This window comes from Callorhinus ursinus, unplaced genomic scaffold (genome assembly GCF_003265705.2).
Source record: "Callorhinus ursinus isolate GAN/ISIS: 27379988/994484 unplaced genomic scaffold, GSC_fseal_2.0 scaffold2, whole genome shotgun sequence".
Classification (NCBI taxonomy): domain Eukaryota; kingdom Metazoa; phylum Chordata; class Mammalia; order Carnivora; family Otariidae; genus Callorhinus; species Callorhinus ursinus.
Window position 1 is genome coordinate 57,142,641 of NW_027397064.1, and position 17,630 is coordinate 57,160,270.

Below are 17,630 nucleotides of genomic sequence, written 5' to 3' on the forward strand. Positions count from 1 at the left end.
ATGGCAAATTAAGTGCCCCTCAGAAGGGAAATGGATGCACAGACGGTGGTATATTCATAGAATGGAATTTGAACAGTAATTCAAATGAATGGTATGGCTTACTTGCACCAATGTAGATAAATCTTAATATTGAATGAAAAAGCAAATTGCAAACATTTCTGCAAACTGTACCCCTTAGGCAAATTTTAGAAACATAAGACCAAACAAAAGAAACCTAAAATCTACTTAAGTTGTGAAAGTATAGAAAAACCTACATGAACAAAACAGGATACAGTAAACTCTGAGGAGGGAAAGATGGAAAGAGAGGTGAGGCCTTCCACTCTATCATTAATGCTTTGTTGTTGTTGTTACTTTCTTTAAAAATAGTGTGAAGCAAATATGGCAAAGTGTTAAATGTGAGTGGTGGGCACATGAATGTCTTTTATATTTTTACTTTCCATGGGGTTTTCTTTTTTCTTTTGGATCCAAAACATTTTATAATAAAATTTTTAAGTCTGAAGCACTTGACCTATCTGTCCATCAAGATCTAGGTTTGTAGTGTTAACTATGCAGTCCCTTTACAGGGTCCTATAAATGGGAATGTAAGTTCATCTTGCAATTTTAGGTACCTTATAAAGGTCTTCAGTCACTATGTTAATTGTATCCTGGTAAATACGTTCATTTTAAATGAAAGCCACAAAAAGCATAAGAATGGAAATTCAGTGTGCTCAGCAACAGGTAACAGGGAATGACATTTCATAGGCACGTACCTGCTATCTACAGACAGTATCTGGTATGAGAGCTGTAAATACAAGTACTCAGAAAATACTTATTACCAACTAAAATGATTGTAGATGGAATTTTAAACCTAAAACTTTCTAAAATACTGTCTCCTATTGAAGAGCTTTAAGGTATGTGTTGTCCTGTAGCTTTTATTCACCTTGCACAAAGAATTCCATTTCCTATTATTGGGTTTGAAACTTGACAACTCAGCACTTAAATAATGAGGTAAGGTGAAGTCAAACTTGAACTCAAGATAATTGATTTTAAGACAAAGAATGCAAGAATTAATAAGATCATTTTTAGATGCGTGGGTGTATTTGTTCTCTGTCCCATACACCTTTCCTTCTCTCAGGAAATGTAACGTGAACCCAAGTGGCTCAGTAAATGAGAGACCTTCAATAGACCATGCACACCCAGAGACAAAGGGCTGGTGAGGGGTTTCACTGTGTTTGTGGATACAGACAGGTTGCAGTCTGTCAGGTCACAAATCTCTATTCTAAATAACCCCCTAATTATAGATTTACCTCCCCCGTGTCTGCTTTCAGGATGTACAAAGGCAAGAAACCTAAAAGGCCTAAAGTTACCCTTCCGTTGCCAGAAGCCACTCTGTGGGAGGGCCCAGCCCATTACCACCCTGGTTGAGTTTAGTCCACAAATCCTACCTCTCCAAACTCTACTTGTATGTTTGCTTTTGATTATATGTCTGCACTGTTGAGCAGGTCCGTTTGCAGACATCGGATACCTGGTTAGAGAAAGGAATATGGAAACATGAATGCAAATCTGGTGGTTTTTAGCAAGAGGAAATACTTGTTTTTTCATGGATAAGCATTGTTCATTATGAAATATTTGACGGTATAAAGCGTTAAAGCATCATTGAACACTAGATGAGATAAAGTCATGTTTTAATTACTGAATCAGTTCAAACATTATGGAAGCTGAACTATAAATATAACCTAACCGCCTACATTTTACCAACCGCAACTCCCCTCTAACTTGTTCTCCTTCTATAACTTTTTAAATTTGCCCTTGATAAAGTGTTTTTACAGGGGTACAAATATTTCTTGGAGGTAGGGATTTCATTTCCCTTGGATATAGACCCAGAAGTGGAATTACTGGATCATATATTTCTATTTTTAGTTTTTTGTGGAATCTCCATACTGTTTTTCCATAATGGCTACACCAATTTGTATTTCCACCACAGTGTGCAAGGGTTTCCTTTGTTTTCCCCACGTCCTCGCCAACACTTGTTATCTCTTATCTTTTTGATATAATAACTTCAGAAAACACAATGAGGGGAGGAAAGAAGTCCAGAAAGATATGTAGCAGAAAGTTGGCAGAGATTTCTTCTGGGATAGGGGAGCTAATGGTGATTTTTCTTCTCTTTTCTCCTCTTTTGTTCTTTCCAAATTATCTGGAATGAGCTCAAATGACTTTCAAAACCACAGGAAAAACAACAGAAAAAAACAAGAGTGGCTCCCTATCCTTAAAATAACAGAAACAAACCATGCCAAGGAAGAGAGGCTGAGGCACTTAGGGTGATTTGGAGGGGATGAAAGATGGGGGTGGGGGGAGAGGTGTGTGAAGGGAAAATGGAGTCAGGGAAAGGGAGGGTCTGTTGATGGGGCAGCCAGCTATGAAGTGCTTCTCAGTTATCCTGGGGGCTCTGACCAGCACCTGCTTGGCCTTCTGGGACATGGTAGCAAAGTCCTGCTGAGCAGCTTGGGGCCCATAGGCACCTAGCAAGATTTTTGGTTTTACTCAAGAACTTCTTGTTTGTTTTTAATTTGATCATTTCCCCTTCTGGAAACAACTAGGATGCAAAAAAAAAAAAAAAAAATTCTGTTTTAGTTGTGAGCAGTCTCTGTTCATTGCATAGACAACTTCTTCTAAACTATTATGGTTGTGATTTTTCCAGATCATAGAATTCTTCAGATTTCTTTTTAAGCAACTCTTTGGAAAGAGAATCGTTGCAGAAAGAGGAAGTTTATTAGCTGAAAGGAAACTTAGGGATTGTCTATAGATTGGTTAATTTCTGGAGTGAACCAAATTCAAGATGGTGAGGGACCTAGGGAGAAGTCTAATCTGCACATTGACATATAGAATTCAAAACCAGTCTACCAGCAGTCCTTAAAACCTTAAACGTAAATACCATATGATCCATCAATTCCACTGGTCAACTGGCAGAATTTCCGCTTTTTCTCTTTATCTCTTTTGGAGTCCCCAGAGGTAACCTTGTGAATGGTATGGCTCATCTTAGTCGTTTTTCAAAGCAGCTTTCTTCAGGCTTCAAATGTAAAGCATACAAACTGCTATGGACTAATACTTTCTCTACCACTCACTCCGGAATTTCATATATCCCAACCCACAGAATTCACTAAGGAACACTGACAGAAAGCTGAACGCTTATTTTTTTATTTTATTTTTAAAAGATTTTATTTAACAGTCTCTCACTTAACAGAGAGACACAGTGAGAGAGGGAACACAAGCAGGGGGAGTGGGAGAGGGAAAAGCAGGCTTCCCAGGACCCTGGGATCATGACCTGAGCCGAAGGCAGACGCTTAACGACTGAGCCACCCAGGCACCCCTGAACTCTTATTATTCTACTTTGCTTTTCCTTAGGCTTATCAGAAAAACAGCTGGTACCACACCCAGGACACCTGTAGGGGGCTGAATTGTGGCCCCTCAAAATACATATCTTTGTTCTAATACCCAAATTCTGTAAATGTTCATTTAGGAAAAGGGTCTTTGCAGATATAGTTAAGGGCCTTGAAAGGAGACCATCCTGGATTATCCACGTAGGCCCTAAACCCAATAACGAGTGTCTTTATAAGAGAAGAGAAGTCACAGAGTAGGTCATTTGAAGATGGAGACAGAGATTGGAGTGAGCAATCACAAGCCAAGGTACAAGGACAGCCTCCAGAAGCTAGAAGAGGCAAGTAACGGAATCTCTCCTTGAACTTCTAGAGGAAGCACAGTCATGCCCACAGCTTGATTTCAGACTTCTGGTCTCTGGAACTGTGAGAGAATACATTTCTGTTGTTTTAAGCCACAAACTTTGTGGTAATGTTTATGGCAACCACGGGAAATTAATACAACCACGTTGGCTTCCAGTCTCTAAAGAAGAAGAGTCCAAACAGAACCAGCTTGACCAGGCTTTCATGATAGAGACGGGATTGCCATTACAACTCTGGTGACAAACTAGGTTAGATCTTTCAAGCTCTTACTCTGAAAGACAACTAGAATAACTAGGCTTTCCCAATTACCAGCTAGTGTTTGTGACTTATGGAGCCAGTGCTAGGGACTGAATGTATGCCCACCCTCCATTCTACCCACCCCATTCATATGTGGACATCTACTCTAATGAGCTGATATTTGGAGGTGGGGCCTTTGGAGGTAATCAGGTCATGAGGGTGGAGCCCTCATGAGTGGGGTTAGTGCCCTTATAGGAAGAGACATGAGAAAAATTTGCTTCCTCTCTCCCTGCTCTCCACTTTGTGAGGATCTAAGGAAGACCACCATCTGCAAACCAGGAAGAGGGCCCTCACCAGATACTGGATCTGCTGGCACATTGATTATGCACCTCCCAACCTCCAGAACTGTGAGAAATGAACGTCTGTTGTTTAAGCCGTGCATCCTGTGGTATATTTGTTAGACTAGCATTAACAGCCAGTTTTTTACAGTTTCTAATTTTTCCGAGTTTTAGATAATTGTCCTTAACACGGTCCTGATCAACCCAGCTTTCCTGCTGTCCGTTATGTTCTCATGACACTGACTTCACAGCAAGCTTTTGTCTGCCTTGGATACAGAGCATCATTTTGCCTTCAATCTTACCATTGGCCAGCATTATCTCTTGGTATTAACAAGAGATTAAACCAAGAGAAAGAAAATGATTGGCTTAGGTTCATCTCGTATATGTGTATGTGTGTATGGGACCACTACGGTATTATGGATCAGTGGCCCCTATGTCAGGTGTCCAATCTGTGCTATCTGGGAGCATGAGAGAATTATCATGTGGTATCAAATGTGGTGCTTAAGTAGCTGGGGCTGGGTATTCAGATGCTGTCTGGCACAGTATAAGGGTAAATAGTGTGGGCGGTGCCTGGGTTTGCATGGTAGCTCTGTCACCCACCACATGTTTTATGATCTTGGGCAAGTTAATCTCAATCTCGGTTGTATTGTCTATAAAACGGAGATAGTAATCCAAGTCTACCTCATAGGGTTGGCATGAGGAATAAATGAGTACATATCTGGCATATACTCAGTGCTCAATACATTTTTTTAAATTTTTTTATTATTATGTTAATCACCATTACATCATTAGTTTTGGATGTAGTGTTCCATGATTCATTGTTTGTGCATAACACCCAGTGCTCCACACAGAACGTGCCCTCTTTAATACTCATCACCAGGCTAACCCATCCCCCCACCCCCCTCCCCTCTAGAACCCTCAGTTTGTTTTTCAGAGTCCATCGTCTCTCATGGTTGGTCTCCCCCTCCAATTTCCCCCCCTTCAGTGCTCAATACATTTTAACTATTGGGGCTTAAATTTACCATTTAATTTTTTATTTCCTGTTTTTTCTCCTGTTTCTTTGTTTCCCTGTTTTATTCTGCTTTCCGATGAGTTTGAACATTTTTTAAAATTCAGTTTTGACTTATTTATAACTTAGTGTATCTCTTTATATATTATTGTTTGCTCTAGGTATTATACTTATCACAGGCTACGAGGGTTTCCATTTCACAAGTTCAAACTATTATTGAACCTAATAAGCACATGACTTTTCCCATTGTGTGATTCCAGAGATGCCCTCAATTAACATGATTCATATGTCACTTATGGCTGAGTAATATTCGTGTGTGTGTGTGTGTGTGTGTGTGTGTGTGTGTGTGTATACACACCACGTCTTTATCCATTCATCTATCAAGGGGCACTTGGGCTGCTTCCGTAATGTGGCTATTTTAAATAATGCAATAAACACAGGGATGCATATATCCTTCAAATTACTGTTTTCATATTCTTTGGGTAAATATCCAGTAGTGTGATTACGGGATCAGATGGTACTTATATTTTTAATATTTTTGAGGAATATCTATACTGTTGTCCACAGTGACTGCACTAGTTTGCATTCCCACAGACAGCACACAGTGGTTTCTGTTCTCCACATCCTCATCAACACTTGTTTCTTGTGTTTTTCATGTTAGCCATTCTGACAGGTGTGAGATGGTATCTTATTTTGGTTTTTGCATTTCCCTGATAAGTGATGTTCAGCATCTTTTCATGTGTATCTTAGCCATCTGTATGTCTTCCTTGGAGAAATGTCTGCTCATGTCTTCTGCCCATTTTTTAATTGGATATTTGTTTTTTGCTGTTGTATAAGTTCTTTATATATTTTGGAAACTAACCCTTTATCAGGTAAGTTCTTTGTAAATCTCCTCCCACTCAGTAGGCTGTCTTCTAGTTTTGGTGGTGGTTTCCTTCACTGTGTAGAAGCTTTTTTATATAGATGTAGTCCCAATAGTTTATTTTTGCTTCTGTTTCCCTTGCTTCAGGAGACCTATCTAAGAAGATGTTGCTACAACCCATGTCAGAGAAATCACTGCCTGTACTCTCTTCTAGGATTTTTATGGTTTCAGGTCTCACATTTAGCTCTTTAATCCACTTTGAGTTTATTTTTGTGTATGGTATACAAAAGTGGTGCAGTTTCATTCTTTTGCACGTAGCTGTCCAGTTTTCCCAACACCATTTGTTGAAGAGACTTTGTATTGTATATTCTTGTATAATCTTGTATACATTGTATATTCTTGTATAATCTTCAACATATTCATGTTGAAGATTAATTGACCATACAATCGTGGGTTTATTTCTAGGCTTTCTATTTTGTCCCATTGATCTCTGGATCTCTGTGTCTGTTTTTGTGCCAGTACCATACTGTTTTGATTGCTACAGCTTTGTAGTGTATCTTGAAATCTGTAATTGATACCTCCAGCTTTGTTTTTCTTTTTCAAGATTGCTTTGGCTATTTGGGGTCTTCTGTGGTTCCATACACATTTTAGGATTGTTTGTTCTGGTTCTGTGAAAAATGCTGTTGGTATTTGGATAGGGATTGCATTGGATCTGTAGATTGCTTTGGGTAGTATGGACATTTTAACAATATTTGTTCTTCCAATCCGTGAGCATGGGATGTCTTTCCATTTGTGTCATGTTCAGTTTCTTTCATCAGTGTTTTAAAGTTTTCAGAGGACAGGTCTTTCATCTCATTGGTTGAGTTTATTCCTAGATGTTTTATTATTTTTGGTTGCAATTGTAAATGGGATTGTTAATTTCTTCTGCTTCATTATTAGGGTATAGAAATGTAATGGATTTCTGTATGTTGATTTCATATTCCGAGACTTTAACTGAATTCATTTATCAGTTCTAGTAGTTTTCTGGTGGAGTCTTTTGGTTGAATATATAGTATCATGTCATCTGCACATAGTGAAAGGTTAATTACTTCTTTGCCCATTTGGATGCCTTTGATTCCTTCTTCTTGTGTGATTGCTGTGTCTGGGACTTCCAGGACTATGTTAAGGTGGTGAGAGTGGACATCCTTGTCTCATTCCTGATCTTAGGAGAAAAGCTCTTAGTTTTTCCCTGTTGAGTATGGTATTGGTTGTGGGTTTTTCATACATGGCCTTTATTGTGTTGAGGTATGTTTGCTCTAAAGCTACTTTGTTGAGCGTTTTTATCATGAATGGATGTTGTACTTTGTCAAATGCTTTTTCTGTATCCATTGAAATGATCATATGATCCTTCCTCTTATTGATGTGATGTATCACATTGATTGGTTTGCAAATACTGAACCACCCTTGCATCCTGAAAATCCCACTTGATCATGGTGAATGATTTTTTTTTTTTAAGTATTATTGTATTCACTTGGCTAATATTGTGTTGAGGATTTTTGCATCTATATTCATCAGAAATAGTGGCTTGTTTTCTTTTTTTGTGGTGTCTTTAAATGGTTTTGGTATCTGAGTAATGCTAGCCTCATAGAATGAATTTGGAAGCTCTCCTTCCTCTTCTATTTTTTGGAATAGTTTGAGAAGTTGTTCAGTAGAACTCACCTGTGAAGCCATCTGGTTCTGGACTTCTGTTAAGAGGTTTTTTTGTTTGTTTTTAAAGACTATTTATTTGAGAGAGAGAGCACGAGCAGGGTGAGGGGCAGAGGGAGAAGCAGACTCCCTGCTGAGCAGAGAGCCCAAAGTGGGGCTCAATCCCAGGACTCTGGGATCGTGACCTGCGCTGAAGGCAGACCCTTAACCGACTGAGCCACCCAGGTGCCCCTAGGAGGTCTTTGATTACTGATCCAATTTCATTGCTGGTAATCTGTTCAAATTTTCTATTTCTTCCTGCCTCAGTTTTGTTACTTTATATATTTCTAGGAGTTTATCCATTTCTTCTAGGTTGTCCAATTTGTTGGCATATAATTTTTCATAATCTCTTATAATCACTTATATTTCTGTGTTGTCAGTTATTTCTCCTCTTTCAATTCTGATTTTGAGTCCTCGCTCTCTTTCATTTGATAAGTGTAGCTAGAGGTTCACCAATTTTGGAGAACTAGCTCTGAAGGAAACTGTTTCCTTTGTTCCTTTGCTCTAAACCTAAAACTAGCTCATTGATCTATTGTATTATTTTTTTAGTTTCTATATTGTTTATTTCTGCTCTAATCTTATTTCTTTTCTTCTGTTGTTTTCATGTTTTGTTCTTTTTCTATCTCCTTTAGGTGTAAGTTTAGGTTGTTTGAGATTTTTCTTCTTAAGGTAGGCCTATATTATAAACTTCCCTCTTAGGATTGCTTTTGCTGCATCCCAAAGATTTTGGACTGTTGTGTTTTCATCTTCATTTCTCTCTCTCCCTCTCAACCTCCCCCCTCTAATAATATATATTATTTTTTCCTTTTTTAAGTAAGCTGTGTGCCCATCATGGTGCTTGAAATCCCAACCCTGAGATCAAGAGTCACATGCTTTACTGACTGAGCCAGCCAGGCATCCCATGTCTCCATATATATATATATTTTTTTTTTGAGTTTCTCTTTGATTTCTTGGTTGACCATTCATTGTTTAGTAGCATGTTATTTAACCTCCATTTACTTGTGCTCTTTACAGGCTTTTCCTTGTGGTTGATTTCTAGTCTCATAGCACTGTGGTCAGAAAAGATGCATGGTATGAATTTGATCTTTTTGAATTTGTTGAGACTTGTTTTCTGGCCTAATATGTGATCTCTTCTAGAGAATGTTCCATGTACACTGGAAAAGAATGTGTAGTCTGCTGTTTTAGTGTGGAATATTTTGGATATATCTGTTAAATCTCATGTGTCGTTCAAAGCCACTGTTTCCTTGTTGATTTTTCTGTTTGGTTGATATGTCCATTGATGCTAGTAGGGTGTTAAAGTCCCCTACTATTATTGTATTACTATTGATTAGTTCTTTTATGTTTATTAATTGCTTTATGTATCTGGATGGTCCTGTGTTGGGTGCATATTTACAATTGTTATATATTTTTATACCCTTTATGATTATATAGTGCCTTGTTTGTCTTATTACAGTCTTTGTTTTAAAATCTGTCCTGTCTGATATAAGTATAGCTATCCTGGCTTTTTTCTTACATCCATTTGCATGATTAATGCTTTTCCATTGCTTCATTTTCAATTTCCATGTGTCTTTAGATCTGAAATGAGTCTCTTGTAGGCTGCAGATAGGGGAGTCTTTTGGAGCACTTAGTCCATTTGCATTAAAGGTAATTATTGATAGGTATGTACTTCCATTTTGTTACTTGTTTTAATTTTTTTTTGTATGTGAGGTCTTTTTTTTTTTTTTTTTTCCCTAGGCAAAGAACTTTATTAACCTTGTTTCAAACTTTATTCCCAGGCTTCTTCAGCTTAATTAGCTGCAAAGAATGAACTGTGTATAAGCAAAAACTGAAAAGAGCTGCAGTGTCCAAGGGGCTTGGGCTTAAAAATATTAGAGATCTAGATTTTATCAGATCCATGAACAAAATTTTAAAAAGCAGTCATAATATAAAATAGCAGCTCCCAGGAACTTCAAGTTTTATCTTCTTCAGAAGTTGACTCAATTCAGTTTGCTTCATTCTTGGAAGCTTCATCAAAATTCTCCACAAGATCTGGAACTTCATCATCATCACCCTCTCCGGTAGCAAGTGGTGCTTCTCCATCCGCAGATTGTTTGGGCAGAGCTTCAGCCAGTCTTCTTAAACTAGTCAGACTGTCTGCACCAAGTTGGTTTAAGATACTGGGTAGCATTTCTGTCAGCTGCTTTGTCTCAGCATGGCCTGTAATGGTGAAAGTGTTCCCTGCCAGCGATGCCTGAACTTTAGGGTTGTTAAAGTGGAGCACTGTTCCTTGGTTTGTGAACATATTCACTTCTTCAGTATCAGAGATATTGCTTACCCCTAACTTCTTTAACGAGAACTGAAGTTTTTTATCATCTGCTGTAGCCGTTCTGTGAACCACCTTCTTTCGGCGAGCGGTTCCTTTCCCACCAATGTGCACTTGTGCTTGCAGTTTGGCGAGTTTCTCCTGGTTCATGATAGTTTCTTTCATCTTGTTGGAGCTGAATTGGGACCGCTCGGGGGTCTCAGGCGGACCGGCTGAGATTAGGTGCACACACGCTGGGACGCAAGATGGCAGCTAGAGGATGTGAGGTCTTTCTTAAACTTTGTTTTCACCCTAATAATTATATAATTCTGACTAGAGACCAGTGTTTTACTTTAACTTCTGATACCTGTTTGTTTCTTGGAATCATGGTTTTTAATTTTAGTTTGTAGTTTTCAGTTTTAAAAATATTTCTACAGACTTATATACTATTATGAATGTAGTTCATTGGCTTATTTTTGAGGACACTAATGATATTCTTTCTTTAATGACAGCACTCTAAATCTCTTTATTAATTCTATTTTACAATCTATCACAGCTTTCTTATTCTTTCTCTGAATTCCTAAAAAAATTTTACATCCAGTTTTATGCTCACCCTTCCCTCTAATCCCACTTGAACCATATTAAGTTAGCCCCTCATGATTTCTTGTCCCAATGGCTGGAATAGATTCCTGGTTTTCTAACATCCAGCTTATTTGCCCCCCTTCCTATACATTCTTCATCCTACTGCCAGAGTGCTTTTTCTAAAATGCAAATTTTATGATATTGTTCCTTTGCTCTAAACCCCATTGTCTTCAGGATACAACCCAAACTTAGGCCTTTCATCAAATTCTAGTCCAAGAGGCTCCTGTGATGTCTTTGGTTGCCATTAAGTCACCCCTGTCACACCTGTCGGTGCCTCTTCTTCACAAATTTGCGTGTCATCCTTGCGCAGGGGCCATGCTAATCTTCTCTGTATCGTTCCAATTTTAGTAAATGTGCTGCCGAAGCGAGCACTGTCGGTGCCTCTTCTACTCCATTGCCTGGTGGTCCCAATCAGCAAGGTCCTTGCTGTTGCAACTTATATCACCCTATCATCCCCTCAATCACTGATGCAGGTGTTTGGTGACATTTTAAGTGCAGATGTTGGTCCTTCTGAAACAGCAAAAGCCTTCCTCCAATTTTTGCAATTCTTTCATTAAATTGTAAAGGGAGTAGGCCATTCTGAGTTACAAACTGGGAGAAACAAGTTTCACCAGGACCATTTGGAGACTATTAGAGTAGAATCTTTGTGTCCTGTTCCAAAACATCTGTTTGTACCAAAACTCCATCAGTGTTCCAGAAGATACCTAACTTAGCCTGAGTGCTCTATTAGTTATTTCCTTTCACACTGGATGATGTTCACCTAAGAGCTAGGGATGCCATTTCTCCCATTGCTGGATCTCTGTATACCTGGGTCAGATTGACAATTCTGAGTGTTTTCATTTCTTTTTGATGGCCCAGAAAATGAGTATATGTTTGTGGGTATAGAGATTATGTGCCACTGATAGTAAAATTTATTTTTATTTTTGGTTTTAAAAACTGCAATTTTTAAACACTGTTAGAGCAGAAGGGAGCTGTGAAGTATGACATTAAGGAGTATTTATAATTCTGTCATATTTACAAAGGTAATTTCTTCTCTCTGGACATCTGGGAGAGGATGGGGTGGAAATCTGGTTCTCCTCCTCATTCCCACCACCTTTTACTTGACCACATGAGTCCTCACAGAATCAGGACTTCTGGTGTACTAGTTTTTTGTTCTTGTTCTATTGTGTATTGTAAAATATACACAAAATGTACCATTTGAGCTATTTAGTGTACATATAATTCAGTGGCATTAAATGCATTCGGTGTGGTGTAGCTATCACCACTGTCCTTTTCCAGAACTTTTCATCATCCCAAACATAAACTCTGTACCCAATAAATAATAATTTCCCATCCCCTACTCCCACCCCAGCCCCAGCAACCTCTCTTCTACTTTCTCTATGAATTTGACTCTTCTAGGTACTTCATACAAACGGAATCCTATAACATTTGTCCTTTTGTGTCGGGCTTATTTCATATCACTTCCAGGGTTCATTCATATAGTATCAGAATTTCATTGCTTTTAAGGCTGAATAAACCGTTACCCAATATGATAATAGATCATTTGAATACCCTATGACTATTAATGAAATGGAATGTGTAATTTTAAAACTCCTCATAAAAGATATATCCAAGCCCAAAGGAGATTCTACCGAACATTTAAAGAATTAAGACAAACAAGCTTAATTAAGACAGTTTGGGACAAAATATTTACAAACTGCATATCTGAGAAAGGACTAGTATCTGAAAGCTATAAGGAATTCTCAACATTCAGCAGTAAAACAAGCAATCCAACTTGAATGTCCACAAAACTCATGGAGACATTTCACTGAAAAAATTTATAAGCACATGAAATGTTTGATATCCTTAGTTATTACGGAAATGCAAATTAAAACCACATTGAGATTATCACTGTACATCTATCAGAATGGTTAAAATTAAAAAAAACAAAACAGTGATACCACCAAATGATGGTGAGGATGGAGAGAAACTTGGATCACTCATATATTGCCAGAGGGAATATAAAGTGACACAGCCAGTCTGGAAAACAATTTGGCAGTTTCTTAAGAAACAAAACATGCAAATACCATATGTCCCAGCATTTGCAGTCCTGGGCATGTATTCCAGAGAAATGAAAACTTGTGTTCATATAAAAACTACATAAATTTTCATAGCAACTTTATTCATAATAGTGAAAAACTGGGGGGAAAAATTTACATGTCTTTCAATGGCTGAATGGTTAAACTATGGTATATCCATACTTTGGAATACTAATTATTAAAAAGAAGTCACTGATACATACAACCTGCATGAATTATGAGAATTACACTGAGTGGAAAAAGCCAATCCCAAAAGATTACTTGTGGAATTATTCCATTTATATATATGTAAATTTTTTTTTTTTAAGCAACCTCTACCCTCAACGTGGGGCTCAAACTCGACCTCAAGACCAAGAGTCACATGCTCTACTGACTGAACTAGCCAGGCATTCTAATTTATATACATTCTTGAAGCGACAAAACTATAGAAATAGAGAACATATTAGTGCTTGCCAGGGATTGAGAGGATGAGGGTTGAGGGAAATAAGCATGGCTATAAAAAGGCAACATGAGGATTCCTTGTGATAGAAATGTTCTGAATCTTGATTTTACCCTGGTGATTATGTTGTACCATGGTTTTGCAAGAAGTTACCATGGCAGGGAGGGGACTGGGTAATGTGTACATGGGGTCTCTTATTTTTTACAACTGCATGTGAATCTACAATTATCTCAAAAATCAAAGTTTGATTAAAAAATAAAGCTGGGGTGCCTGGGTGGCTCAGTTGGTTAAGCGCCTGACTCTAGGTTTCAGCTCAGGTTGTGATCTCAGGGTCATAAGATTGAGCCCTGAGTTGGGCTCTGTGCTCAGTGCCGAGTCTGCTTGAGATTCTTTTTCTCCCTCTGCCCCTTCCCCCACTTGCATGCACTCTCTCTCAAATATATAAAATCTTAAAAAAAAATAAAGCTGTTAAGCATAAAATATACTGAACAGTTATCTATAAAGTAAAAGTCTAAAGATACTGTCCCTAAGACAGTCCAAGTTTTTTGGACAAAGACAATGATAAAAAAATCAATTGCCTGAAGGTACAAGAGAGAGTGACCAAAAGCAATCAGGAACTTCGGAGTTGGAGGAAGGGACTAGCTCTGTGGGGTCTCCCATTTCTGTAACTTTTACCTGAGGGAAGTCCCTACTTGGCACCAGATAGGCAGGCTAAAACTCCAATAGGAACCTGCAGTGTTACTGGCTTGAAGAACCAGAGTCTGAAGTGGCCACAGCAGCTGGAAATGGACTGAGAATCTCAGAAGAGAGACATAAAGGGAGAATCTCAAAATCTGCACATAAATTCTGCCCAAATCTTTGATTCCTAAACTACACATGTGTGAGACAGATCCAAGAAGTTTATCCATGACTAAAAGAACTAAACAGATTTCAGCTGCTGCTAACTGCAGGAGAGTTTGAGTTTGGAGTTTGAAGCAGGCGTAGTTAACTTTCTGTTAAACAATCAAAACTCTTTGGAAGAATAGAATCCAGAGTTTCTACAATGATTATTAATAATGTCTTGAGTAAAATCCAAAATCACTGGATATAGGGAATAAAAGAAAACATGACTCAGGCATTCAGTGTAGACTAACTTCAAGATTCCCCAGATGTTGAAGTTGGCAAACAAAGATTGCAAAACTGCTGTTATAACTATGCTCAGGGACATAAAGGAAAATATCTTGTAATTGATAAATGAGATATCAGCAGAAAAATCAAAAGTATTTTTTTAAAGATTTTATTTATTTGAGAGAAAGAGAGCATGAGAGGGGAGAGGGTCAGAGGGAGAAGCAGACTCCCTGCCGAGCAGGGAGCCCGATGCGGGACTCGATACCGGGACTCCAGGATCATGACTTGAGCCGAAGGCAGTCGCTTAACCAACTGAGCCACCCAGGTGCCCAAATCAAAAGTGTTTTATTTTTTATTTTTTTTTTTAAGATTTTATTTATTTATTTGAGAGAGAGAATGAGAGACAGCATGAGAGGGAGGAGGGTGAGAAGGAGAAGCAGACTCTCTGCTGAGCAGGGAGCCCGATGTGGGACTCGATCCCGGGACTCCAGGATCATGACCTGAGCCGAAGGCAGTTGCTTAACCAACTGAGCCACCCAGGCGCCCTCAAAAGTGTTTTAAAAAAGAACCCAGAGGCGCCTGGGTGGCTCAGTCAGTTAAGTGGCTGCCTTCGGTCAGGTCATGATCCCAGGGTCCTGGGATCAAGCCCCACGTCGGGCTCCCTGCTCAGTGGGGAGTCTGCTTCTCCCTCTCCCTCTGCCTGCCTCTCTGCCTACTTGTGCTTTCTCTCCGTCTCTCTGTCAAATAAAATCTTTAAAAAAGAACCCAAATGGAAATTCTGCAGCTCGAAAATAACCTAAATAAAATGATGGATGGACTTAACAGAAAATTGGAGATTATGTAAGAATAAGTGAACATGAAGATAGATGATTAGGAATTATTTGGTCTGAAGAATAGGGAAGAAAAAAGATTGGAGAGAAAGGAAGAGAATAGAACAGGGACTTAGTGACATGGGACAATATAAAAATTTGTAATATATGAGTAATTGGTGTCTTAAAAGGAAAGCAGAGAATGGGACATAAAAATATTTGAAGGAATAATAGCTAAAAATTTCCCAAACTTATAGATTCAAGAAACTCAATGAATCCCAATAGGATAAATACAAAGAAAGCCACATCTCTGATATTCTTAGTAAATTTTCTGAAGACCAAAGATGAAGAGAAAAACTTTAAAAGAAGTTTTTAAAAATACATTGTATACAGGGGAATACAATACAAATGACCACTGGCTTCTTATCAAAAGTATTTAAGTATTCCAAAATCTGTGTTTTAGTGTAATTCAACTTTAGCATACTACCAGTCAGTAGGACACATGTTCATGATACTAGGCCCTTAACAGAATTATTGGAAATTTTTTGTTTAGTTCCATTGTTCAAAAGAGATCAAAGAACCAGCTACTACATACTGGACTGATGAAAACTTACGTAAGAAAATAAAATTGTGCTTTCACTATATAAATATTAACACGCAAGTTGTCCTACCAACCCCTGAAGAGCTAGAGTAGAAAGGACTGGTAGCAGAGTTTAGAAACAGGATCGCTGATTAAATTGGATTATCATCCTGACAGCCTCTTCTAATCTCTAGTCAATGCTATCTCCCTAGGGGTTTATTTTCTTTCTATTCTTTGGATAACAGAAGTGTTACTTTTCAGGTGATATTGACCTGATCCAGGACTAGAATCAGATGACTTAAAAGAAAATTTTATTACTCTCCTCAGGATCAAGATCAATGTAGGAAAAAAGAAAAGCAACAATAGATATTTCTGAAATTGAAGTGTCATCAGAGACATTCAAACAAATGAATTTATAGAGGTATTTTAAAGCTACCTTCACAATGGTTGGAAAGAAAGCAAAGCAAATAAAAAAACCATAAATCAGAAGTGGAATTGAACATGTTACACTGATTCTTAAAAAACTTAACAACCTATAAAGATAAAAACATCTTAGGGAACCAAAGATAGAACCTCATAGAATGGCTGTATTCTCAACAACCTTTTACAGTAAAGCTGTAAAACCCGATTTTAACAATGGCACTGGATTGAAGGTCTTAAGCCTTTGAATTCTCTAATCTCTATTTCCAGTCCTGACTTGACTTCCTAACTGTAGACTGCCATTCACCACTGCCTCATGCTTAGAGGAAGTATGTTACTGAACAGAATTTTCCTAACTTCAGCCATTCCAGCATTCTTGCCTCATGTTTTGCTGTAACTGTATAACCCTGGTACTATTAGTTTTTATTCATTTTCTGTACTTTGACTCACAATTTTGCTTGTATAAAAGTTGAAATCATAGCTATAGTTGGAAAAGTAGTATCATTAGCCATCAGTAAAATGATAAATGGATAAAATACAACACGTGATTATTAAATTCTAATTAGATGCTATTGTCTTCCAAAGCCTGAGACCTGTTCTCTTTTGGATAAAAGGTTATCCCCTTACATAATGATTTTTAAAGGATTAAAAGAGACTTGAGAATTCTGGTGTTGATAATGGCAGAGTTGCCAGTCTGAGAATAACTGTCCCAGAGATCACAATTATAAACTCTGGACAAAGTGTAGCCAGACAACTATTTGAAGACTCTGGAGAGGAGACAAAAGCAGGCAGGTACTAAGGGGAGGCTTTCATACCTTAAAAGAAGGGAACTACATGCAGTGGATGAGATCCACATTTATACAGATATTCCCATGTCTAGGCAGCATGGGGCCACCAGAACTCAAGCAGAAATCTGCAGTCTTACTGGCTTGAGGTGTCAGAGCTAAGAAGCTAATGGAGGAACTAAGAGATTGAATACTAAAAAAAAAAAAACAACAAAACAAAACAAAAAACCCAGAAGGATGAAAAGAAAAAATAGAGAAACAAAAAATAGTTGAGATGGATAGAAAACAGGAAAATAGAACTGAATTCAACATACCAATAATTACATCAAATGTAGATGAACCTAGCACACCGATTAAAAGGCTAGGATTGCCAGACTGAATTTAAAAAAAGGAAGTCTAACTGTGCTATCTAAAAGAGACCCACTTGAAGAGTGGCTATATTAATATGAGGCAAATTAGACTTCAAAACAAAATATATTACCAGAGATAAAGAAGAATAATTTATAATGATAAAGGGATTATCTCACCAGGAAGACCTATCAGTACCAAATGTATACAAATCTAATAGATATCAAAAAAAAATTTAAGAAAACTTTGACATA

At 38.0% G+C, this 17,630-nt stretch overlaps 1 protein-coding gene and 1 non-coding gene across 3 annotated transcripts; both read right to left on the reverse strand.

Moving 5' to 3' along the window:
* Positions 1-9,868: 9,868 nt before the first annotated feature.
* LOC112836095 (transcription factor BTF3-like) lies at positions 9,869-10,359 on the reverse strand. 2 transcript variants are annotated; one of them, XM_073904828.1, is made up of 2 exons: positions 9,973-10,359; positions 9,869-9,915 (listed from the first exon to the last, which is right to left on the reverse strand). In XM_073904828.1, the coding sequence occupies exons 1-2, from the start codon at positions 10,352-10,354 to the stop codon at positions 9,869-9,871; spliced, it is 429 nt and encodes a 142-aa protein (XP_073760929.1). In that variant the 5' UTR covers positions 10,355-10,359. The 2 variants fall into 2 exon arrangements, with proteins under 2 accessions (XP_073760929.1, XP_073760927.1); XM_073904826.1 differs by having other exon boundaries at positions 9,869-10,359.
* A 716-nt stretch (positions 10,360-11,075) lies between these two features.
* On the reverse strand, positions 11,076-11,182 carry LOC112808237 (U6 spliceosomal RNA). Its single transcript, XR_003204309.1, has one exon. It is a non-coding gene; the product is annotated as a U6 spliceosomal RNA (small nuclear RNA).
* Between the last annotated feature and the right edge of the window lie 6,448 nt (positions 11,183-17,630).

Excerpts from the sequence above, each read along its gene's own strand:
- LOC112836095 (XM_073904826.1), bottom strand. The coding sequence starts at position 10,354 with ATGAAAGAAACTATCATGAACCAGGAGAAACTCGCCAAACTGCAAGCA.